The sequence below is a fragment of the Amphibalanus amphitrite genome, unplaced genomic scaffold, assembly GCF_019059575.1.
Source record: "Amphibalanus amphitrite isolate SeventyFive unplaced genomic scaffold, NRLGWU_Aamphi_draft 000981F_arrow, whole genome shotgun sequence".
In the NCBI taxonomy this organism is placed as follows: domain Eukaryota; kingdom Metazoa; phylum Arthropoda; class Thecostraca; order Balanomorpha; family Balanidae; genus Amphibalanus; species Amphibalanus amphitrite.
The window spans coordinates 56568-83061 of record NW_024882475.1 but is presented as its reverse complement, the minus strand read 5'-3'; the positions used below and the strand labels follow the sequence as shown (position 1 = coordinate 83061).

General features: G+C 47.1%; 1 protein-coding gene across 1 annotated transcript in view; it reads left to right on the top strand.

Annotated features, from left to right (window-relative positions):
• LOC122368845 (chloride channel protein 2-like) overlaps positions 1-10674 on the top strand; it is an 87321-nt gene extending 76647 nt beyond the window's left edge. Inside the window, exons 17-19 of the mRNA XM_043343118.1 lie at positions 1595-1691; positions 2564-2694; positions 8144-10674. Of these exons, the coding sequence (XP_043199053.1) occupies positions 1595-1691; positions 2564-2694; positions 8144-8374 (459 nt within the window). The 3' untranslated portion in view covers positions 8375-10674. The remainder of the gene's footprint in view (positions 1-1594; positions 1692-2563; positions 2695-8143) is intronic.
• The last annotated feature ends 15820 nt before the right edge of the window (positions 10675-26494 follow it).

Below are 26494 nucleotides of genomic sequence, written 5' to 3'. Positions count from 1 at the left end.
GCAATGTATAGCGTTATTTGATTTCATATTTGTTTAAATGTTTATCCGCATATGTTACACAGTTTGCGAAATGTTTCAGTGGCCCAATACATTAGCATGCAATAGCCTAATTTTACTTTATGACTCAAATTAGTACAAATATATAAATATCTGTTCAATTTTAATAACTTCAACCAACAGCTATCAGCCATGCTGCATTTACATTGAATCAGCTGACACAGGAAATAACTACTATAATGAGCCGAGCCACGATGCATACACGATTTTACGGAGTAAATAAAAAAAAAATATGTACAATACTCGTGAGTATGTACAGAAAGAGTAAATAAATACCTCTGCTCATAGTAATTTGTACTGTAACTGTATACGTTACCAAAAGCTGTCAAGCATCATGGCAAATGGGGCTAATTGTAAGCGATTTGTTGCGTAGTAGGGTCATTTTATTTCCAGTTAGCCGGTTAATTTGACATTTTCTGACATCGTATTGTCGTTGGGTTTCAGCTGGAGAGGGCCATGCGCCTGTTGCGGCGATATGAGGTGCTTTTTCTCACTCAACCACAATTATGGCATGCAATATCACTTGCTGTCAGCCGACACTTCTCCTTTTGTATAATTTTTTTACAACGAGACGTATATTTAGGTGCTGACCTTTCCCCGTTACATAATTCCAACCTTTTTGCAAATTGGCAGTGTTAGATGCTAGTTTTCAAAGTTCAAAAATATCATTTAATTTATTTATGAATTGCTTTCAATTTGCTTATGATGCATTGCAAGTTATTTACCATTCTTAAAAAAAAACTTACTTAAAAAAACATTCTTAAAAAAAATGTTCGAAGCTGGCATTGAAGCAAGCCTTAAATTGATTGCCTTTCTTTCCAGGGCAGTTCATCAGTTCAGTCTTTAATTTCATAACTTGTGAATGAAACACAAAAGTGTGAACTTGAACTTGAAATAAAAGAGCACTACAGCTATTTAGGAACTGCCCGGTGTCATGGCACGTGTCTCCCCTGCATCGCACTTTGTACTGAACAATGAACATACCTATCACCGAAGTCAACTGATTTTTTTTTGTATATCCCATATGCTTACCCTAGATGACTGGTTGGTAGCGCCTTTCTGAACCTTATATGCTGCCTGGCTTGTGTTCATTCTTTATCTTATAAGATCTGCTTTAAATGCGTTTTTCGTGCTTCGATTTTTTTCTCCATTCCATTAACCCTTTGCAGATAATTTCTTTAATCATTTTATGATATTTTTATCTCGTTGGGGCACTAAGCTAATGATATAGAGGTCCCTTCTCGATGCACAATCAGTCAGTCTTGGCTCATACAAAGGAAACAGAGAAAGACTATGTTTTCATAATAACATCGTGTTTTCTTTCTCCAGTCCAAATCTGTCGCGTGTAATAGTTGTAGGTACGAAAAGTTATAACGCAAAAAGTATGCTCCTGATTTTACCCTCGTTAGACATTTACTGACGAGTAAGAGCACTGAATAGCTTACAATCAAGTACAACAATCAAGCATACAACTTGCGCTCGGACCATCGGTTGCTTATGCTGATTGTTGTTTTGCTTTTCACCATGTTCTCACCAGCCGGTCGAGAGAGTAATCGACATGTCCTACGAAGACCAGAAACTCTGGGAGGAAGAGGAATTGGACAAGGAGGTCAACTTTGAAGATTGCAAAATAGGTAAGCTTTTGTCAAACGTGTAGCAATGAATAAAATAAATTCATCACTAATACAATTAATTATTACTGCAAGCATATAACCTTACCGAATTCTATAAGCTTTTACACATAACAAGATCAAAGTGTTTGTTGTTTGTAGAAGTTTCATTGAAATAAATAACACTGAGTCATTTATTATACCGGAAGGCGGCTATGACATGCTAATAAGGGTACATTTGACCTAGTATGCATGATTAATTTCAACATAATAACAAGCATGGTAAAACTTGGGTGATATGAAACTTGAAACGAAGAAGAATGGCTGCAGTGTGTCTGACGTGTCTTTAATTGCGGCATGGTGGTGTCACAAATGCGGTCAACTGCATGCAATTAAACTTCATTCTAGTTTGTCGAGCGCCAAGTCGAATGTGACAGACGCTGCAGATGTCCAAATGGCGTGGTTATTGCATTTAGTACGACTGAGTGCGGCGATTAATTCATGTCGTCAAGGAGTCTCAGGCCTAGCCGACCTATACTCTCGGCTAGGAATCAATGCGTTTTATGGTTGCCGAATGTTTATCTATAGTTCCAGAGGCTACCAAATTGTGTACGCAAAGCCTGGGCAGAAGAAATTGTACTTCAACGACTGCTGGCCAGGTTTATGCCGGGCTGAATACACGTACAACACTTTAACTCAACTCACCCCAGCAATTAGCCTCAACAACTCAGTCGCCTTACCTACATAATCCCAATGAGCCTTGTCTGTTGCCCGATGATCCCGAGGCTTTTTGCTGCTGGCGATAAGCAATGTTTACTCTTTTATTTGGCTCATGAAGTACACAGCAGAGCTGTGCTGAGCTGCCTCAGTGACCTGCTTGCATGTGCCGCCCACAGATCCGGCCCCGTTCCAGCTAGTGGAGCGCACCTCACTGCTGAAGGTGCACTCGCTATTCTCAATGCTGGGACTGAACCATGCCTATGTCACAGCCATCGGCCGCCTTATAGGAGTCGTCGCCCTCAAAGAGGTCAGTTGGAGGTCCTGGTGTGCAGTCAGAGGCCAGTGGCTGTGTGGAGGGAGGTCAGTGAGTTGGCGCACGACGCGGGAGGTCAGTAGGAGGCCGATTGACTGACCTGAGAGCTTGGGATGGTTCACTAGATTGACCAGAGCACGAAAAGAGGTCAATGTATGGTCCCAGATCGTGCTTATAGATTGGTGTGTGGCCCCGTGGGACATGGAATCAGGTCACTTGGAAGCTTCGTGTGCGGGATAGCGGTTTTGTGCGGCTCTCAAATACCGATAGATATTTACCCAGCCGTTGAGGCTGGGTGCTGTGTATGCTGCATGCCTAACTAACAAAAGAAACAGTTTTTCCGAGTTCAGGATGTAAATCTGCCGTGCTTGGTGGACTGTGCCTGCTCAAAAACTGAATATTAGGACCTAGAAGCGCTGTCTTCATAGCTGGTGGTAGATGAATAAAGTTGTTGACGAATTTCTAGAGAACGCTAAATGTCTTCAGTAGCATTATTTGTGCCGAAAACTTCATTCATAAATTTGCAACTTTTAGAGGAAATAGTGGCTTCTCAACCGATATTAGCCATAGAAATTCCTTAGTTATTATGATTACGTCAAATCTTATGTAGACCACACAATAACTAGGTTACGTATGACCGCTACCGTGTTGTTACGCTTCGCTGCTTGCTGTAATGCTGTATCTGCAGTTGACTATATAATATTGGTGCCTTCGGTGTGCTGTCGCTTTTCGACCGAGGTGCCCAGCCGCTCTGGATGTTGACCTTACGCCCTTCCTCATGCAGCTGAGGCAAGCTTTAGAGAGCACGACTAAGGATAGAGACAATGAGCCCAACAGTCCCGTTTTGTTAATGTAAAGCAGTGAGACAGCAGCGCACGTAAGTCGCCCGGGATTCTTCTCTCCTCTCTATTTTACGTAGAGCTGAATGCATTTTGCATTTTTCATTATAGTTTGTGAATGTCCAAGTATTTTGCTTTCTGTAGGGTGCTTGGATGTTATCGACCGATGCAGCATTGTATGCACGACCTGAGCTATCAGTGTCGATGTTACGAAAATATGCGTCACTTTTCGAGCAGGAAAATATTTTAGCAGGGTTTTTATGCATAGAGGAAAGTCACAAAGAATTCAACCAGCTATGCCTAATTCACAAATCCGTAGCATGAACTGGATGACCTTAACACATGGCGGGTCATTTATAGTGTGTTCATGAAGAGTTGAGGTAGAAAATGGCATTAACTTTGCCACATCCAATGGTTTTGAAGCTTAGAATATTGATATTAAAAATAACGAAGCGTAATGAATGCGCTGAATAACTCAAATAGACCCTTCGCAACTTCTGCCATGCATGACATTGCCATTTGTATGTTCCTGACCTTAATGCAGCATGATGCAGGATCACCTTGCATGGTTCATGGGATATCTATTGACGTTAGTTATTCCACTTTCAAGTTAAATACATTACATTCGCAAGAAGACATGCGACCTCGCTCAAAGTATGACAAGGTCGATTTGGGTCCGACATGACGTAAGATCTGACATCACAACTCAGCGACCTGACCCCGAAAGTGATAGATTAGATCTTATGTTGGAAAACGTGTGCTAAATAAGGTGTCAAGCTTCTGTCCTTTACGTTTACGCATTTTGTGTCTGCTTGAATTATTTAATAATTAACCCTGGCACTTATAGGGGGATCGAACGAACCCCCTTGGTTTTCGCAAATAACTCACGTAAAAAGCGGCCGACCGCGACGAAAGTTTCAGTACCCTCGAGATCATCAGTTTCACACCTACCCTCAAAATGTCATGTCCCTGACCCAAATGCCCTTTGACCTGTGACATAATCCTCGAGACCATGTTTGGCCGGAGTCGTGATTCGGCGTATGCCGGCTCACATTATCCGTACGTTTGATTTTTCGTGGTTTCAAATGTTCAGACATGTGAAAGGATGCTTGTCATGCATATGGTGTGTGTAGAGGTCACCTGAAGTTCAGGTCAGGTCAATGACTTTTGATGACCTTGGCTCACTTTTTCGAGCTATGTAGTTCGAGCTCGAAAAAGCTCGAACTACATTGCTCGAAAGTGAGCTATGTTTTCGAGCTATGTTTTGGAGCTGATTTCGAATTTAGCAACCATTGAACATTTACGAAATAGTTTTGGTGCCTTCGTAACATGCAACGAAGCTGTCAGTGGCGTATGACACCTACTATGAACACCCGGCAGTACGCCTACTGGTTGACCTGAGCTGACCTGACCCAACTTGGCCTAAATGCATGAAAACATCATCTATGATTGAAACTACCATAAAATTAGTGATCAGCACCACGAAAACCCCTTACCCACCTCACATTATGATATTCTAACAGGTCTTTATTTTCCCAACTCTTGGATCATTGACCTGACCTGGAAGGTCAACCAATGACCTAGAACCTGAAAATTGGATATCCGCGGCTTCCTCTCGTCACGGGCAGCACGCTCATTTTTTTCGTGAAGCCCTAGCTCGATCATGGGCCAAACGGCAGGGGAAAGTTTCCAACGGTGATAGAAGCACAAAAGTGATAGAACGAAGCGGATATCTCCAGTACTTTCCGAATTGAGTATTTTCCCATAGTCATTACGACATAATGACATCTAACTGACCTTAGGTCAGTGACATAAAAAACATACACATATGTTATATGTACAACTAGGTGAACTTAGCACATCCTGAAAGTTTGAAAGAAATCAGTCCAAAACTGTTGGACAGGTACATAAAGAAAACTGAAATTTGACCATGACCTTGTACCGGTTTTTCTGACCTGGTGACCTGACCCAAGGTCACCCGGACCTGAAATTTTTAGCACATATGTAAAAAGGTTGTCCCATAGGCTGTGCCAAATTTGGTGGCGCTGCGCGCCGCCGTTTTTACGCTATCTTCGAAAAACCTTAGGGGGGGGGGGGGTCGCATCGACCCCCCGCCTGCCAGGACGAGGGGTAACCCGCGCCGGGCGGGGGGTGTGTTTGAACACCCCCCCCCCTGCGTTTTTCGCAGATATCTAAAAAACGGCGACGCGGAGCACCGCCTTTTTTGGCACACCTGGTTGTGCATCTTTTCATCACATGTTGTTAAAATTTCAGACCCAGGTCGTTCAAGGTCAGGTCATCAGGTCCGCCAAGTGACCTCACCTCAGAAAAATTAGAATGCTCGTCATACCTACACCAACTGAACGATTGCCTTGAAACTTTCAACGATTGATAAGAGTAACAGTATCTATAAAACGTATATCTCTGAATTTTGATATCGGTGACCTAAGGTCAGAGGCCAGTTTTACCAACAGAAAAATAGCCGCCTGCCGGAATTTTTTTGCCTGAAGACCGCTTCACGTGCGGAACATAAACGGTAAAGCCCTATCTGCTTACGTGCCCATCGCGTTTACGCTCCGTATGTGAAGCGGTCTTCAAGCAAAAAGTTCCGGCAAGCGGCTATTGTTCTGTTGGTAAAACTGGCCTCAGGTCAATTTTACGGCCTTTCCATTAAAAGTCGTGCAATGGGAGAAAATTGAAAAGATCTCTTTTGCACGAACGCCATTCTAGACACTTTCAAACATCGGGATGCAGGTAAAATTGAGACACTGAACTGGAAAATGGCACCTGTGACCCCTCGTTATGTCCCCGAGGTCATCTCAGGTCACGAATAGTATCTAACAGTTTTCCGCTAATAACTGCTGATAGAAGCATGCTAGAGCAATGAAAACGCCTTAGAAGTTTTCGACTCGACGATGCGGATCGACTGATATGCAACATGACCTTCTCCGGTCAGGTCATGACCTTGACCTGTGGTCAAATTTTCAAGTTGACCTTTTAAGGTCATATTATAGTTCATTCGACGCGTCTCGACGAGAGGAACACGATGCTGGCAAAAGAAATGTCATGGCTCTTTTGAGTCAGACCCAGGTTGTATCTATAAAACGTATATCTCTGAATGTTGATATCGGTGACCTAAGGTCAGAGGCCAGTTTTACCAACAGAAAAATAGCCGCCTGCCGGAATTTTTTGCCTGAAGACCGCTTCACGTGCGGATCATAAACGGTAAAGCCCTATCTGCTTACGTGCTTAAAAGTTATTTTCGAAAAAAAAAACATTTTTTCCATAAAAACGGCTATTTTTGAAGTTTTTGCCCTCTGGAGGCTAAACCGTTGACCTAAGGTCAAATCTGAGAGGATTGTTCAGAAAGGTCTGTAAAAGGGCTATCGAATGCGCTTTTGCGCGGCGCTGTAGCTCTATCGGTTCCCGAGATAGCCGTCGGCAGTTTCCAAAATGTTGAAATAGTCAACATTTTACCTTTGGTGACCTCTGGTGACCTGACCTTTGACCTGACCCAAAAAATGACCGAAGTGTTTTCGTCCTTATTTTGGACGTTCTTCCGATTACCACTAACCGCGTGACGCCACGTGGTCCAGAAGCCGAGTTAGAAGGGGGAGGGTTCAGACATCCCCCCCCCAGCCCGGCGCGGAAGTCTCGGAACACCGGCCCGGCGTGGGTTCAAAAGGGTAGTGCGAGGGACCAGTTCAATACACCTAAGAAATAAAACATAATACTGTGTGCAATTGAATCGTTGCGGGCCGAAAACCAAACAAAACCGACCGTTTCTTGTTGTCGGAATGATATGCATTATCATTGGTTTATATATTTATTTATATTGTTTTATTTTTATTTTCATTGTTTGTTGGACACAAGAAACAGTTCCCAATATACAAATATACGGATTACCGGTGAACCTCAAATGTTTGCACTGCAATGATGAATCCATTAAATTAGTTGATGTCCATGACATAACTTTTATTTTTAAATCTTCTTCATGAATCAAAAGTGCATGCCTGAAAAAAATGTGGCATTGATACATGGGTTGATTGTTGGGATTGGCAATGGAGCAACGGTAACAACTGCTCATTTTGTGGTAGCCTAGAAATGCACGTGAATGACTCCGGTTCAACCTTGAACAAACCTTGATTATGTATTCAATTTGAAGTTAAGAGCGAAGAGGTTTGATAGGGGATGGTGGAAAAGACAAATATCTTTGAATGAACTTGACCTTGACCCTGCTCTGATCGTGACCTGACCGTGACTTGATCCTGAACCTATCCTAACCTGATCTGACCGGACCTGACCTTGACCCTGACCTGACCCTGACCTGACCCTGACCTGACCCTAGCCTGACCCTGACCTGACCCTGACCTGACCCTGACCTGACCCTGACCTGACCCTGACCTGACCCTGACCTGACCCTGACCTGACCCCGGCCTGACCCTGACCTGACCCTGACCTGACCCCGGCCTAATCCTGACCTGACCCTGACCCTGACCTGACCCTGACCCCGACCTGACCCCGGCTTGACTCTGACCTGACCCTGACCTGACCTGACCCTGACCTGACTCTGACCTGCCCCTGACCTGACATGTCTGTTTCAGCTGAGACAAGCCATCCAGCGAGCGAACCACTTCAGTCCTGACGAGGACGTGGAGTCCGACTCGGCGAGCTCGGCAGCCAGCAGCGTGTCTCACCTCGGCCTCTTACCCCGGGCTGTCACCGAGCAGGACGCCCCTTCTCACCGTCTTACCGAGGACAGGGGCGCCCCTTCTCGCCGTCTTACCGAGGACAGGGGCGCTCCAACTCGGATCCCCAACTCCGTGAAAACTTGATCTCGACTCAGGCCACTCAAAAGCATGTTGAACTGTTTAAGCAGTGTATTCACAGACTCCATAAGAGACACTGGATGGACTCGGTGATCGAGTCGGCGTCTGTATCTACGCGTGTGTAGAACTGGGGATATTCAGTAAATGCTCAAATGATGATACGCAAGTTAGCGTTCATCGAATTGGAGTGAATGATTGTTTTATGCTTGTGCTCCTCAGAGTTCGTGAGAGTGCGTATTTGTTTGGAGTGAAGTGTGTCTTGAAAGATTTTAAACTTTTCTTCGACGGTGGTATGCGTCTATCGGTATATAACAAAATATAGTGTACGGTATGTGCTTTCCAACTTCTAATTGCCGCTTGCATCTGTATCTAGATCCGCGCACCTTTATCGAAATGATGTTAATCAGCACCCGACTTGCTTAGGTAGAAGGTGGCATTTGAAAGAGTTATTGTGTATAGTGGTAATTTGTTTCTTACTTCTTATCAATATGCTGCCTTCCAATGGTTTGGCTGGGCTAATCATGACAATTTTATTCGACAGCTTGTGGACAACGGCAATTGATTGTAGTGCCTTCCTAATGAAAAGCAATTGCAAACTACATCAGAAGTCAGTAGTCACATGAATTCCCAGTTCAGTGTGGACTGGTTACATGAATGGCTCATGATTTGTCCGGGCTGCGTGCACACATATAAGGAAATTTAGCCAGACGGTTTCATTTTCATTTCACATCCAACGTGGTTTCACATAATCGCTCTCAATCCTTCCACCCCACCTGTCTTTTATCGTCGTATCATGATGAAGCTACTCTGAACCCCGTTCAGTCTTCTTCAACATTCCATTCATCACCATCGGTCGTCAAGGCGTCACCCAGCCAATCATTTTGTTCCCCACAAGGCACAAGCTCGCTCAGAGGTGGGCATGGGCCGATTAGGCGCGTCTCCAGGGCCTCCTCAGGGACTGCGGGCTTCTCTAGAGCGCCCTTAGGAACTGCGGGCATTTCTAGAGTGCTCTCCGGGACTCCGGGCATTTCTAGAGTGCCCTCAGGGACTGCGGGCATTTCTAGAGTACCCTCCGGGACTCCAGGCATTTCTGGAGTGCCCTCAGGAACTGCGGGCTTCTCTAGAGCGCCCTCAGAAACTGCGGGCATTTCTAGAGTGCCCTCAGGGACTGCGGGCTTCTCTAGAGCGCCCTCAGGAACTGCGGGCATTTCTAGAGTGCCCTCCAGGACTCCGGGCATTTCTAGAGTGCCCTCAGGAACTGCGGCGTGTCTGGGGCGTTCATAGGCACTGTGGGCGTCTTTGAGGCGCCCTCAGGGGGTGAGTGTCTCAGTGCGGTCGCAGGAACTGAAAGCGTCTTAAGGTCGCCTTTAGGGATTTCAGGTGTCTTCGTGGTGTTTGCAGGGACTGCGGAAGTCTCTAGAACGCCCTCATGAACTGCGACAGTATCTAGGGCTCCCTCAAGAGACTCGGGTTGACTCTAGAGCGGCGCCCTCAGGACTTGCGGGCCAATGTCACAGCTGACACAGTATGCCGCTACGACCGCTGTCGAGAGACACGGGCCTGACACGGGCGTCTCTGGTACGAGCCTTGTATGGTATGGCTGCACCGGTTTCTGTCGGACTCCATCCGTTACTGGGGCCCTAGAGAGGAGAAGTGAGACGGCAGAAAAACAGATCACCGTCCGCCGCGGCGGACGCTCCGAGCCGCTCTACTGTCGGCTCGACCTCCGATGTCATCCGGCGGAGTTATGGGTTGGAGAAGAAATTCCTGTTGGCGATGTTTTGGGGATAAAGAGAGCACACCTACCATAGCCACCCGACAGATCCTGGTTTTTGATAGTGCCTGTGTTATGTGTCATTTTATGTTGCTTCAAAGGATTGTCTTTTTCGGCATGGGCATTGGGTAAGGACTAAGGAGTAAGGGAACATTGGGATATAGGGTTTCGCCAAGGGGTCACTGCAACTTATAATCACTGTATTTACGGCATGTGGTCATTTTTCGGTCGATCGATTCGTGCCACTCAGTCGCAACATGCATAGATATTATATCTCTCAACATTTACACAAGCGCAGTCGCCAAACTACATAGAGTATGCGATTGTGTTTCGTTATTCCTATATGTGAATGTGATGACAAATTTGTTCAGTGTGCTGCAAGAGGCAGTAGTTATCTCAAAACTTATCACGCATTTGTCCACTATCGTCATTGTAAATATAACCATAAAACATGCGCGTATATATGTATGGTGCGTGAACTGTTGACTCACCTTCGTTTAATATGTCTAAATATATAGATTGCGAAATCGTGTGAATGTTTTTTTTATCAAGGACACAATTCAGATGTATTGCACTACTATTCCTTACTCTTACTCAATTCATCTGGTTTATTAGAACGAGAGTAGCGCACGGATAACAGCGAGGATTTCCATATAAGCCGTCGTTCACTGTTAAACTCTGCACCGAAGGACGAGAGTATGTATTGTCGGCGTCCAAATGACCCTCCTGGTCGGACCAACCGCTCCACCACAGTCCACATCGGTGTGCCCCTCCACTTGATTACTAGACATACTGCACAGTGCACACGTCCTACGGCAGATATGTACATATGTCACGACATTAGAAGGCATGTCAGCGAAAGCGTGTACCGTTAACCCTCGATGTTTTGGGGTGGGGGGAGCCAATTTGCCCCCCCCCCCTTTTGGTTTTTCCAGAATAGCAAGAAAACGGCGGCGCCCAGCGCCGCCAAATCCTCAGTACCTTTGCGAGTATCAATTTGACACTTTCACATCAAATTTCATTTCTTAGGTCGCCTTAGGTCAGGAGTTATTGAGGTCGAACTGAGGTCATGTTCGAGCAAAAATGAGCAAAAAACATGCAATCTTGAAACGCTAACAAAAGCTACAGTTACCAAGCAATTTCGAAGCTCTTTATATGCTAATGTAGAGAAAAGACGGCGCTACAAAACTGCTATCTCGGATTTTCAAAATTCTGGTATTTTAACCCCCAGAAATTAAAAAAGTTAAAAAAAAACGCAAAAAATCCATTTTTTCCGAATTTTGAAAAAAGCGGAATATACGTGATAGTCCATGCGCTCTTCTATATACATACCAAATTTTAGATCGATGCCTTCTTTTTTGGCTAAGTTATAGCGAAAAAACTGTTCAAAATTGATGACGTCAAATTTTTTAAATCATTTTTAGCAATTTTAGACCACGTAACGCAAAACAAAGACCACCATTGAACTTCCCGTGACGAACTGCATCAAATCGATACCCATTTTATGCAAAAATATCAACTTTAAGATTTGATCTAATTTGACCTGACCTTGACATGACCTTCACCGGAACATAATCGAAACTGGCCCCGAAGGCTGCCTGACCCACATATCGCATTTGGCAAATAAAATGGACCATAAAACATGCGTCACATAATATTTTCATATTTTAACCCTCAGTGGCCTGACCTCTGTGATCTGACCTGGTATCAGTGACCTCAAATAGCAGAACATGTGTTTGACAAACAACGCCCCATCGATGGTTTTCAATGAAATACACTTTACTTGATTTTACAACGCATTTCTTGAAATTCCTGTAAACGGTGAAAATTCGACATTTGACCTGACCTGTGACGTCATTGGTTTGAACTAGGCCAATGATATCGGGTCACCAGGTAGTTAGTTCCCTGTTAGGGCTATCCAACACCGTTTGCTGCTTGTCGCTATGTTGCGTTGCTCTCGAGATCTTTGGGGGCCCAAATTGGCCGCCCTCCCCCCCAACAGGGCGCGTTGCTCGGTAGACTCCAACGGGGAGCGGGTTAAGTATATCATGCGATCTATGCCTATATACTTACATGAATTACAGGTAGAGAGCTCATTGGAGCTTCTGCTTGTGAGAAAACTACATAGACCCGGGAACAGGGGGGGCAGCGGGGGCGCTTGCCCCCCCAACTTGAAAGCCGAGGGGGCGGCGCCCCCTCAACATTGAGGCAGCAAGAAAGGATCTTTTCTCCCTTTTCCGGACTTCTTTCCTTCTTGTTTCCTTCATACATCTAAACATCAACACACGGCATTTTCCTTGCCATCTGAATGGTTTCTGCTGATTGGTACAGTATCGATTTGACAACATCTTCTATTGTCATCTCGCTTTGGTTTGAGCCTGACCTTGGCCATAAGTTTGGCAGGCCAGATTTTATAATGGACCATTTTGAGTCAACTTTGAGAAATACATAACGTACATATAACGGTGATAAAATCGTTGCTATAGGTATATCACAGTTTACCCGCTCCGGGTGTGAGGGAGGGGTGAAGGCCGGGCAATGAGTGCACTGACGTGGCGGCTGGCGCCCTCAGAGGACCGGTATGGGATTAAAGCTCAGTGACACTAAGGGCTTGTGTGGTGCCTTCAGTTATCGGTAGCACCCTCAGAATAACCGGCGCAGGGCCCTCAGAGCCGCCGGTAAAGGGCCTTTAGAGTTTAGAGGCACTGGTGTGCAGGGCCGTCATGCAGGTGCCGGTGTGGGCACTCACAGGTGCTAGTGTGATTCTCTCAGAGGCGCCGGTGAGGGTCCTTACAGGCGTTGCTGTAGGTCCTCATAGACGCTGGTGTGGAGCCGTTCAGCTGCTGACGCGAGCTCTCTACAAGCCGGCAGGGGGTCTCAGTGACCGGCAAGGGGCCCTTAGGCCGACAGAAGAAGTCCTGTGGGGTCCTTAGAGACCGGCATGGTACTTTCAGACGCCGGTGGGGCCCTTAAAGTCACCGGTGTGGGGCCCTCAAAAGTCACCAGTGGATGGCCTTTAGATGCGCAGGTGCTGGTTGGGTCCTCGGGGCGCCGATATAGGGCTGTTAGGCACTGGTGTATAGGCACTCAGAGTTGGGGGTGTGAAACGCTCAGAGACACCGATGTGGCCGTGGGCCCTCATAGGCGCCGATGAGGGCCCCACAGTTGCCGTTATGGGCCCTCAGAAAAATAAGTGCGGGACCATTACAGGCGGGAAATGCCCCTAGAAGTGGCCCCTCATAGGCCGGCAAGAACTCTTAAGAGGCCAGTAACGGGCCTTTGGAGACCACCAAGGGGCCCTTAAAAGCCATAAGAGGCCCTCAGAAGCCGGCGTGGGGCCCTTATGGAGATCTTAGTGTGGCTATTTGGGGCCCATGAGGTACTCTAACGAGCCCCATGGGGCCCTTCTAAGTCGAAATATGGCAATCGTTAACCCTCAGCGGTCAAATGGCGCCGCAGGGCCCCTCGGACCCGAGGGTCCCTTTGAACCCGATGGGGGGGGGGGGGCACGTGTCCCCTTAGACCCCTAGCTACGCCACTGTTTCATATGCATCATGTCAGGTATTTTAGGCTCGCCCCCCCAACTTGAAAATCGTTCCCGGGCCCCTGGAAAACTAAAAAGCGAGCAAAAATGTGCTTGTTTACATAAGTCGTACATCGAATAAACGTTCTAGCAGCAAGTTGCAAATGTTAACAATATTATTACATGAAACGTGCAAACGATGCGAGGCAGTGTTTTTATCTGTGCTTTTTCAGTTTCCGTCGTATTGCCCACTTGTTTGTGGCTGTCGGGTGAACCGAAAAATAGATAATACATAAAGATACCGGCGCCGCAAATGAACGCCGGTAATGTTCAAGTGGTGTGGGACCAGACATGATTCTGATAAGCATCCGCAAAGTGGCCTATTCTGTAGAGCTAATAGATGAATTCTGAGAGTCAGCCACGAATTCGCTCTGAGTTTCTCCCGTCATTTTATCCTGCTGTGCTGGGGCTGCCATGTCGAACTGCGCCAAGGCGATGACCAGTGTGACGATGTCCTTCATGCTCTGAATAAACAGCTCTCTGCCGAGGACGAAGTAGCCGGACATGTTCATTGTGGCCTGCTGCTGCTCCAGCTTGTTCAGAATCTCGGTGAGCTCCGTGTCTTCCCCGGTGGCGCTGTTGGTCAGCAGGTGCTCACGCACCCGGTCAGCGGCCCGCTGGGAGTGGGCCGTCGCCTGGTAGCCGGCGTTGGTCGTCAGGTGCAGCAGCACGACCGGCAGTGGCGCCATCAGCCGAGCAAAGATCAGCTCCGCCAGTCCCTGCGGCCCTAACGGCTGGGTCAGCTGGATGTTCATGTAGATGGACGCGGAGAATTCGATCAGCGTGATGTAGACGTAGGCGGCGAGCATGCCGCCGAACGTGCCGCAGAACACGCCGGCTAGACGAGTGATGTGACCGTGCTGACGAGCCAGACGTCGCAGCTGCGGGACGTTGCCCTTCAGCAGCGCCGTCTGCAAGGGGGCCTCCAGGCTGCGATACATGTCCACCAGACTCCAGCTTGTGGCGTCCAAGATGGCAAGCCAACAACCCATGCCGTTGTAAATGGTGCTAGCGCTAATGCCGAACGCTACTTGAAACCAGACTGATTGCTGAGCATAATCTCTAGCTATATTAAGGGGAAACAGAACTGTCATGAGGGCAAAAAAAGGCGACATAATAGCGAATATAGCGACTGCTGGAACGATAGTCAACCGCCCCAAACTGCTCTTCATACTGCAAAAACGCAGCCAGGAAGCTCTCCAGTCGGGAGGCGTTCTTCCAGACCCAAATAAATATGCCCACCCAGCGCAGTGGGGGCAGAAAGAACTGTATCAAATTAAACACATCGACGGCCGAGGAGAACTTGACGAACAGCGTGTGCCGAGTGACGATGCAGAAGAGATACATGGCGAGCAGCGCGGTGAAGAGGATGGCACTGCGCGCTGCCGGCACCGAGCGCAGCCGCCAGGATCCGTTGGAGATGGAGACGGGCAACAGGCCGCAGATGGTGGCACCCAGCAGTGCCGGACGCATCGCTCGCAGGAACGAGCCGGTACCTGCGGAACGAAACTCTGTGTCTGGGTGTGTTCGTGGGCAGTCTGACGCTGATATGGCTGCGTTTGTATGCACACTGCCAATCCGGAATAATAAATTTTCGTCAGGTAATTTATTAATCAGCTCATGAACACAAATTTACAAATGATTACGGTAACATTACAACTTAATTAATTATTTTCATCAATATTGATTACTTTTTGTGGTGTTAGCATACCCACTCAAAATTCAAAAACTGCATTGGCGCTCCTTTTTAGACCAAATAGGTTGTACCTAATAAATTATGATCGTTGGTCATTATTGATGTTATGGGACTAAGAACAACTCCGTTGAAGAAATACGCTATGCCAAAATTATATTGATTTAATTCAAAGTTTTAAAATATATCAGTCACAGCCCTTCATCACTAGAAAAGTCAAAATAACACTTTTGTATCGTTTTTCTCGGTAAAACGATGCAAAGTGTTCTTTCGATTGATTCCTTGATGAAGGCACGAGGCCGATACATTTGAAAACAATCAACCTTCGCCGGCACAGGGGGGGAGGGGAGGGTTGATACATCACCCCCCTAAGTTTTTTCGCCAATAACTCGCGTAAAAAGGGGCCGATCGCGACGAAACTTTTTTTTCGCATTGATTAAATTTATACCTACCCTGAAATTTCATGATCCTGACCCAAGTGACCTGTGACCTACTTTCCAAGGACATGTTTGGCCGGAATCGCGATTCGGTGTATGTATGTACCTATGTCGGCTCACATTAGCCGCGCGTTTGCAAGCTTTTCGTGGTTTCAAACGCTCAAACATGTGATTTAATGTTGCTCCCATGCATTAGGGTGGAGGTCAAGGTTACCTGAAGGTCAGTTCAAGTCATTGACCTTTGGTGACCTCGTTTCACTTTTTCGAGTTTTACATGTTTCTAGGCTAGTTTTCCGAGCTGAATTCGAATCTAGCAACCATTTGAACCCTTACGTAGTAGTTTTGGTACCTTCGTAACATGTTACGAAGCTGCCAGAGGCGGTTGACACGTACAGTCGTGTACAGGTTGATGGTCCCCTACTCTTTATCCACCGGCTTCCTATGGCTCAGCATTGGCAGCAGCCGCCTGGTACCGGTAGGCTGTGCCGCATGACCCGAGAGTGAAGCGGCACAGTCTACCCACGCCGTTTGACATCGGCTCGGGTCGCCGGGTGGAGCGCTTTGTAGACCAGCTGTCACGTCAGACCAGCGCGGGGGGGAGGGGCTCGTCTCGGTGGTTGGCGTGGGCTGGGGAGTGGTGTGGGGCGTGTTGGTGGACCATGGGGGCTGGGCGGGTTGTGTGGTCACTTGCTGCATTGCACATTTTGCGTCGCTTAACAATTGTATTCCTGTTTTTGCTAAGCACAATGCACGGAAGACCCAGCGAATATAATTTACTTGTGCATTGTGCAAAACGTGATTTGGCACGGTATCGAGGCAACCATATGTCTTGTGCCACATATAGTTATGCATGATATTTAGGCAATACGCTTATGAAAATGGTAGATTGATCGGATTGATCCTGGTTGTCAATTCGTATGCTAAATGTCGACATGTAATAAATGAACGAATGAATGAATCAATCAATCAATCGACAATCGACATGTAGATATAAAACCGTATAAATGGCTCGCAACCACTAAAATCAAACCAGATCCTAACTCGGAAAAGTAGCCGGAGCCCGATGAGGCTCGAACCGGGACTCCACGTAGAAAGTTTTGCCAATGATCCATAATCATTCCACCAAGCTAGAGCGACCGGCACCCGAAACCACAAAACATTCATTGACTTTGCTGCCGACCTCCCGGCCCCGCCGCCCGCCCGGCCAGACATTGCCCCGGCCGTAGCCACCATCCGGTGTAGCTCAGCGTAGAAGTGCTAGACTGTCAAACTGACTGGTAGTGAGAGGCCCGGTTCGAGACGCTTCGCGTGCTGGATGTTTATTTCTGTGTCCGAGGCTATGCGATTAGTCCACTTTTCAGAAAGATTATTTGGTGACAGGTCTGTTTTCTTTCTTTGCTGCAATTCATGAGGAGACCGTATGGACCCTTATCTGTTCTTCCGCACCCCACTTGGGAGATGGGTGTTTGAACCCCCTGGGTTTTGTGAATATCTCTAAAGCGAATTTTTGGAGGGTGGATTACGATCGGTTCTACGCGACAAGTGACTACTCACACCCAGCCCCAGGTCCGCTCACTCCCTCCCCACATCACCCCCGCCCCACACCACACTCCAGCCCGCCTTATCCACCGAGCCGAGCTAAACAGACAGGCCTGACCTTTACCCCCCCCCCCCCAGCCGGTGTAACGCAGCGTCCGGTCAAATCGCTCTACCAGGCGACCCGAGCCGGTGTCATACAGTGTGGGTAGGCTGTGCCGCTTCACTCTCGGGTCATGCGGCACAGCCTACCGGTACCAGGCGGCTGCTGCCAATGCTGAGCCATAGGAACCCGGTGGATAAAGAGTAGGGGACCATCAACCTGTACACGACTGTACTACGAATACCCTTCACGACCCCTACTGGTTGATGTGACCTGACCTGACCTGGTATAAATGCTTAAAGACATCATCTCCTATGAAAACTAACATGATATTCGCGATCAGCACCCCGAAAAAAAACTCAATAGCAGCCACACTACCACTTTCTAACAGGTCCCGATTTTCCCGACTTTTGGGTCATTGACCTGACCAGTGGAAGGTCAACCGATGACCTAGAACCTTAAAATTGGGTATCATCGGCTTCCTCTCGTGACGGGCAACACGTTCATTTCTTCCGCGAAATTCTAGCTCGATCAGGGGCCAAATGCGAGGGGGTCGTACCCCCCCCCCCCCCGTTGTGCCGTCAAAGGACGCAAAATGGCGTGTGCCGGCGAGGGTTAAATCATTTACCTTTTGGGATTTTTTTCGGAAGGAGGAAAGGTCATAACAACATACAAATAAATATTTAATTTATCAATATCGATCATCCAGCAAGCACTGCAACAAATACAGATATTTGAACACTATTCTAAAGGTGTTCCGCGTATAGCGTTGGTGTTTTGCGGCCTACTGCGGCACTATTTTCATCTTTGTTAGATAGCGTAAACGATCACCTAATCAAAAGCTAAATGTCACACATACAAGGCATTCAAGCATATAAATTCATCTTTGCTTTAACCCTCGCCCGCACATGGGGGGGGGGGGGTGGTTGCCCCCCCCCCAGGTAGTCTTTCTGCTCTGCACTCAATATTTTTAGAGCTAGAAGGCTGGTTTTTCGTATAGCTGCTCCTCTATCCTTTCTTGAGGTCCACTGAAAATTTCAAGTTTCTGTGATTTTTGGTTTCGGAGATATGACCTTGTTTTTCAGGTCATGTCATGACCCAAATGGCCAATTCTCAACATCTTGCACCTGCCATGGGCCTTGTGAGCTTTTGACACCCTGATTTCGGCCTTTTTTGCCAGTCTTACCTCCCACCTATCATGGAACATGTTGTTCGACAATGTACAGGGGTCAAGGTCAGGGTCAAGGTCAACCTAGGTCATCTAAGATAATTGCGTTTTAGGCAAGCTGAATTTACTTTTTGTGAAGTTTTTTGACTGCATTTTTGGTAAAAGCTTCTCAGATCATGATTTCATGTAATATGGACCCAAAAACAATCGGTGCACACATCAGTATACACACAGACACACACACACATACAAACACATATAATTGACCTTGACCTAACTTGACCTGAAATGACCTCAGCAGCAAAATTCTGGTCGGGTAGTGTGACAATGAGGTTCTAGCTGGCTTGGCACCAGAAAACAGCATCGTCATCGGTATTTGATAAGCAGCGCACTTGATATCCAACGGTGACCCAAAACAGCAACATTTTTTAGTTTGACCTGACCTGGAAGGTCAATGACTGACCTGAGAAGGTAAAACTGGGTATCATTGGATTCGTCTCTTCCCAAAGAATCTTTTTGGTCTTTACCGCTAAGCTCTATCTCCAACAGGAACGAAATGGCGCGGGGGGGGTGGTTGCCACCCCCCCCCATGTGCGTTCTAGGATGGGAAAATGGCATGTGCGGGCGAGGGTTAACTCAGGTGACTGTATCATAGTATGAAAGCAAGCGCTTTACATAAATGACAAGAAGAAGGCTGCAATGGCAGCGATTGCAGCAATGGCGCCCTCAGTACCTTGTGGGGAAGGACGCGGTGTCACCCGTATAACAGCCATTGCCGAGAGCGGGTGATGCTGCTGCGGACGATCAGGCGACTTGGACACTACCACAGGCGCACTGGCGCCGACCAAGGCGAGCGAAGTGTCGCTCCATCGGCGGTATCGAGCAACAAACCATCGTCCATAGCGTTCCCTACTAAGGTGACAAGCAAAAGAACATCGACCTTCACTATGTACACTCGGGTACCGTGCATTTTAGCCGGACCTCAATATACAAGGGCTGACTTGTCAAACAGGCGACAAAGGGCACGCCGTTCGACTTATTTATCCGCCGTCCGAGTGCCGTCTGTGTAAAGGTTACGCTGCCGCAAGCGGCTTGCCTCCGTGACGCTTGAAAGGATTCGAATGACATAGCTATGTTTTCCATGAACGATGCCGACGGTCGAGCTAAAGACAAACATGACCAAATGATCAACAAACCAAATGCATATTGGTTATTATGTAAACTACTTCCAAAACTACTTCGTAAATGTTCAAATGGTGGCTAAATTCGAAATCAGCTCCAAAAACTAGAATGGAAACATATAAAACTCGATGAAGTGATCCAAGGTCATTAACCCGCGCCCCGCTGGGGGGGGGGGGGGGGCAGAATCTGCCTCCCCTCCCGTTTTTCGCCAATAACTTCTAAACGCGTTACGCCAGCGGCGTCAAACTTTTAGTACCTTATCATGCATGAATTTAACCCTAGAACGCCTAGGGGGGGGGGTTGTATCAACCCCCCCCCCTGAGGTTTTTTCGAAGTGCACGCTAAACGGCTTGTCGTAGCGGGCTGAAATTTTCAATACCCTCTGGGGCAACCTTTGCGCATCTTTTGCCGAAAAAAATTGATCGGGTCATGTCAGGTCACGGAGTTATGACGTCATAAGAGGTACAGCCTCCGGCCGGATTTTCACAAACTGAGTGCCAACGCCCGAGGTTTCCTGCCGGTGGTACGGACATCGGTTGATGGATCGTGATGAAACTTCCCATGCATGTTGGGGCAAGTATTGGCTATCATATGGTATAAGAAATTTGACCGGGTCAGGTCAGGTCACGGAGCTATGACGTCACAAGAGGAACAGCGTCCGGTACTATTTTTGAAAAGCGCCCGAACCACTATTTTGCTAATGCTTGTCACCTCAATGGGAATATGCAGCAATATTAGCTTCTATAGGGAGCAAATGGACCTCCCAAATCCAAAAATACAATCAGATTTCAAAAATTTAAATTTTGATTTTTCGAATTTCTGCCGCCGACTGTGACCTTCCCGACTTCCGGCGCTCCCAACGCGCCATTTTTAGAGCTAGGGAAACGAAATACATACCAAACGATAGAGAATTGATCAAGGAACACGATAGTGTAGGTTTCAAGTCGATATCTCCCACCGTTTTGCCGCAATCGCCGCCGAAAGTTGAAAAAAGTCTGTTTTTCCGAAAATTTGATCTTTGACCGGTCAAAAGTAGGTCAAATGTTGACCTAGGACCAAAAAATATACCACCAATCGCGAGATCTCGTTGAGAGCAATCCGTTGGTTTTTCCGCTAAGCTCTACGACCTTCCGTTTCGAAACGCCAGGGGGGGGGGGGTCGTAACAACCCCCCCCCCCTGGTCGTTCGTGTTATGAGAAATGGCCTGGTCGTGCGAGGGTTAAGACGTTTTCTGAAAATTTGAGCGAGATCCGTCGGAAAACTTCTGAAAAAATGGTTTCAGTGACGTCATGTCCAACATTTTCGCCTCAAAAACGGCAAAATTTCAAACGCCGCTAACATCTTCCTTTTTAAAGGAATCAAGACGTAACTAAAAAGGTCATACGTGATTCTACTTTGTATATCAAATGGTTATCTCGGTTTTTTGAAAAAAAAAATTGATTTTGGCCCAATTTTTTTCAAAAAACTGATTTTTTGGGAAAATAATTATAAAATCCAAAATTTTGAGTGTATCAAAAAAACCGGAATATATGTTAGAGAAGTGGTCTATGTGCAGCTACATACCAATTTTTAGAAGAATCGGTTCCAAAATGTGGGAGTTATTCAAAATTTTATGACGTCACGACACACACAAATTTTGAAAAATGATTTTTTTTAAGTTCTAGACCTCGTACGGAAACAAAAATAGCACCATTCGATTTGCCGTGAAAAACTGCATCAGATAGCCACCCTTTTAGGCCTTAACAACCAACTTCAAAATTTGACCTCACTTGACCTGACCTTGACCTGACCTCGACCTGAAATTCATCCAGAGGTGGTCCATATCACTTATTGAGTGTGCCTATTGAATTTTTGAGTAAAATGACCCATAAAACATGTGTCGCACATGCCCTTTTCTATATTTTGTTTTTGGTGACCTGATCTGACCTGACCTGACCTTGACCTTGACCTTTGAATGACATTGTATGCAACGAATATTGTCTTGGTAGTCTAAGAACACGTTTTGGGCAATCAGTCTCAGTCCATTCTTCGGCAACTACGGTGCAAGGCCGATACTGTAGAAACTTGCATTTTGTACCCTTGACCTGACCTTGACCTGACCTCTGACCTACTTCAGCAAAAAAAAATGGGCTTTTAAGATCCGCCTTGTTGAGAGCTTTCGATTGCCGTTTTCGCCGTCTTTCTATGACCATCGGTTCGGAAGTTAGACAGGGAGGCAGAATCTGCCCCCCCCCCCCCCCCAGCAGGGCGCGTATGGCTGAATAGCCCAGCGGGGCGCGGGTTAACCCGCGCATGACTGGGGGGGGGGGCTCTACAGAGGCCAGGCCCCCTCCCGTTTTTCGGCCGTATCTTCTAAACCGTTTGATGTGGATCAACACGAAACTTGCGGTAACCTCAGCGGCAAGTAAAAGTTCGGTTCCCTCAGGATATCTAGGGCATATATCAAGGAGTGCGTAAACCAAAAATGAACCTGATCGGACTTGTCAGCCGACGGCCAGAGTCTAAATTGTGAACAAGCCAAAATTCTTATAATTTTTACTTTGACCTGACCTGTGACGTCATGGGTGACCTCGAGTTCAATGAAAATAGGTTTCGTTTGACAGTTCTTCCAGGGCTATCAGACGCCGTTGGAATTTTGATGATCGGCCCAGTAGTTTCGGAGATAGGAGGGGGGGGGGGTGTTCTGGAGAGCCCCCCCCCCCCCCCCCCCAGCCACTCGCGTTATGGAAAATACCCCAGTCATGTGCGGGTTCGCATGCTGCGAGAACGCTAGGGTCAGATCAACTGAGGTCAAATTAAGTGAAACTACGTTTTTGCTAATAACTTCGCACACAATGAGGCCGGAGCTTCAAAAATGGTGTCATTGTCTTTCTTGTGATCAGCAGAGTCGTAGACCATGTTAACCCGCGCCTTGCTGGGGGAGGGGGGTGTTTGAACACCCCCCTTGTGGTTTTTCGCGAATATCTCAAAAACGGCGGCGCGGAGCGCCGCCGTTTTTGGTACACCTTATCATACATAAATTCTACACATGTTGTGAAATTTTCAGACCAAGGTCATTCAAGGTCAGGTCACCAAGTCACTTGAAGTGACCTCACCTCATAAAAAGTTTCAATGTCTGTCTTAGCTACACCGAGTGACCGATCGCTTTGAAACTTTCAGCGATTGCTAAGAGCAATAGCATGTACAAAATGTATATCTCAGAATTTTGATATCGATGACCTAAGGTCAGGTCAATTTTGCGACCTCCCCATTATAAGTCAACGGGAGAAAATTGAAATGCGCCTCTTTTGGACGAAAGACATTATAAACACTCCCAAACACTGAATTACAAGTGGTTTAGACACACTGAACATGAAAATGGTGTCCGTGACCCCTATTTATGCCCTGATGTCATCTTAGGTCACAAATGGTATCTAACAGTTTTTCGCAAATAACTTTTGATAGAGGCATGCTAGAGCGATGAAAACGCCTGAGATGTGTTCAGCTCGACGATACGGATCGACTGATATACAACATGACCCTTTCCGGTCAGGTCATGACCTTGACCTGAGGTCAAATTTTCAAGTTGACCTTTCAAGGTCAAATTATAGTTCATTCGATGCGTCTTGACGAGAGAAACACGATGCCGGTAAAAGTAAGCTCGTACAAGGCTTGGGTCAAAAGTTATTGCAGAAAAACTGTTTCCGAAAAAAAATCGGCTATTTTTGCAGTTTTTGCCCCCTGCAGGCAAAACCGTTGATGTTAGGTCAAATCTGAGAGAATTACTCAGAAAGGGCGTTAATAGGGCTATCGAATGCGCTTTTCCGCGGCGCTGTAGCTCTATTGGTTCCCGAGTTGTGCGTTGGCTTCTTGGAAATTGTCGACATTTGACCTGGAATTCGGCGAAATTTTGCCTTCAATGACCTCTGGTGACCTGACCTTTGACCTGACCAAAAAATTGACCGAAGTGATTTCCTCATTATTTTGACGCTCTTTCGACCGCCGCCTTCCGCGTATCGCTACGTGGTCCAGGAGCCGAGTTAGAAGGGGGGGTGTTCAAACACCCCCCCCCCCCCAGCAGGGCGTGGAAATCCAGGACCCCCAGCCGGGCGCGGGTTAAGTGATGCATTTTGATAAACTTATGAACTTATCAACTTAGCAAAAGAAAAAAGGAAAACGCTTTAGAAATTGTCAGACAAGCGTGACTTTTTATACTCATTACTCAATTAGGTACTCTTTTTCCTTCTTCTTTTTCATTACGCAATACTCCCTGACCATTTTGTTTTCACCTTTTCTCCAACAGCGTTTAAAACTTCCCTCAAACAAGTGAGTCTGCAGTTGGAGTTAGCGACTCTCGCTGTGACCTGGTTACGTGCTGGTCAGAATCTGTCCGACCCGGAATGGCTCACTCAGTCCACCGAGGACTTATGTCGCCGCATATGGGAGTCACGCCTCGGTCTCATGACCGCGGGCGACCACACAATGGCCAGCAGTGCAAGTGACAACCGCTCACTGCCACTGGCCGCACATGTACGGAGCTCGGAATAGGACGAGTCGAGCTGTCTGGTGCTGTTGGCATGCTGCTTCAGTTGCTGGTGGCAGCTCTGATAGTTGTCTGTGGTTCTGTTTTCTACATAGTTCAAAAATGGAAGTAACTCCATGGTATTATGGTGTTTTTTCCTGGTGTTATGTTGAGGTTTCGCTTGAGTTTTGAGCTTCACTGAGGTAAAAAATTAGTACATCAGTTTGAAATATAATCTTTACACAAATAACAAAATAATTTCTGCACAAATGATAAAATAATTTCTTACCTCATTGTACCCTGAAACTCATGAACAAAACCTTATCATTCACCTGTGAAAGATGTAAGAATGACAATTCAGTTGTATGCCGGTTTTGTGTTCTGATAATATTGTTTGTTGCTAGTTGTAGTTAGCAATGGTATCAGCCTACTTCAAGATATAGGTACTCGTATGAGCATGATACACGTCAAATATTGATCATATTTTATTACATAATCAACAGTCTTGTATAAAAAACCTACGAGTAAGTATACCAGTGATACCACATTCAGTGCATTGGCGATACAGAACCCGCTCCTCTCGGTGCCAGGGCAAAACCTGACCGACATAGAGACGGGCCGGCGGCGCGCGACTCGTCTGTCTTCGTCCGTCGAACTGTGACGTCAGACCGCCACTATGACGTCAGACTGACGTCACTACCACCGGGGATACCGCCGGCGGGGACTCAGCTGGTTCGACAGAGGCGACTATCAGTTGCCGTGATCGGGCCGGTCAACGGTGAGCGATGGATGCGATATTCCGGAGGGATAATCAAGGACACTGAGCTGAACAAATGTGCTGTATGTGAAGGTTGAGTTATGGCTATAGTGTTCACTATTTAATAAGTTATAGAATTGCGAGATGAGGAGGGACTTGCTGATAAGCTCTTTGGGAATTTTGTATGGTATTTGCGACATGGCACAGGAAAAAGATTCGATAATAAAACAGACCCAATATGGCTAAATTTTGGCCTTGATTTTGATTGCTTGTTACAAGATCAGATGAATTCGGTGTTCTCAATTCTATCAGTCGCCAGTCGATACCGATTCACACCTCAGTCCTGCATCGCGCGGCAGTGCGCACTCCGCAGTGACAGTCTGCCTACCGACAAACGAACCATTCGTCTGTCAATGCTTGCTGATTGCCTTTCGCACCAGCTGGCTCCATCTGCCGAGCTTTTCTGCAGGTCTCTCCCTCAAAAGCGCCGCGAGTCTGCCGGGCTCGGCAGAACGCGTTGGCCGCAGATGAAAGCGGCGTGCAGTTGCTGAGCCAGCACTAACGCGCGCGCGTCGCGGCTCAGACCGGGTCATTTAGCGGCATTTCGGTCGGTCGGCAAATGACACCAATTGGATCAGTGGTGACACTCATTTGGGCGCCGACCGGCCGACACCGGCCGCTGCTGAGTCGGCCCCCGTGCGTGATTGCTATGTTTGGGACTAAGATGCGCTGCTGACGCCCAGTGAGCGTCACTCCCGTGGTGATCAGAAGCTGACCACGACGTGCAGCTCTCGACGCGTCAGCTCAGCGGCAGCGGAACGGACCATTTGCGCTGCCAGAAGCGCCGGCTGGGCAGAAATGCTGATTGCCCGGCGGCTCAGGGGAGCTGAACGGTCATGTGAGGTTGACCAAATACAAGGCGAACGCTGATTGGTGGAGCGCGCAAGCGGATTATTGGTAGCTTGTCTGAGCTCTGCCGCGAAACGGTGCCAGCTTAGGGATGAGGCGCATGATTGCACAAGACGTGTAGTATAATAGGCAATATCGTAGGCAATGCACGGCTTGTTTTTAGTCCCATTGTATTCCTGTTGAACGGCATACAATTGAGTTATCGTTTCATTTCATTCAGGCGGCGCTCTCAACTAGCGCCAATCAGACCAATTATTCTGGACGAGACAGAAATGGGTCGCAGGCTCATTTCATCATAGTCAGAGCTTCAAGACAGTCTGCTGCCGTGTTATCCCTCGCCGGACCTATTGGTTTTCTACATACGCGCCGGCCGAGGGGGGGGGGGGCGGGTACGACCCCCCCTCGCCGTTTCGCCCCTGGTGGAGCTAGCGCGTCGCGGAAATAACGAGCGTGTGCGCCGTTACAAGACGCAGAGATTGGTAC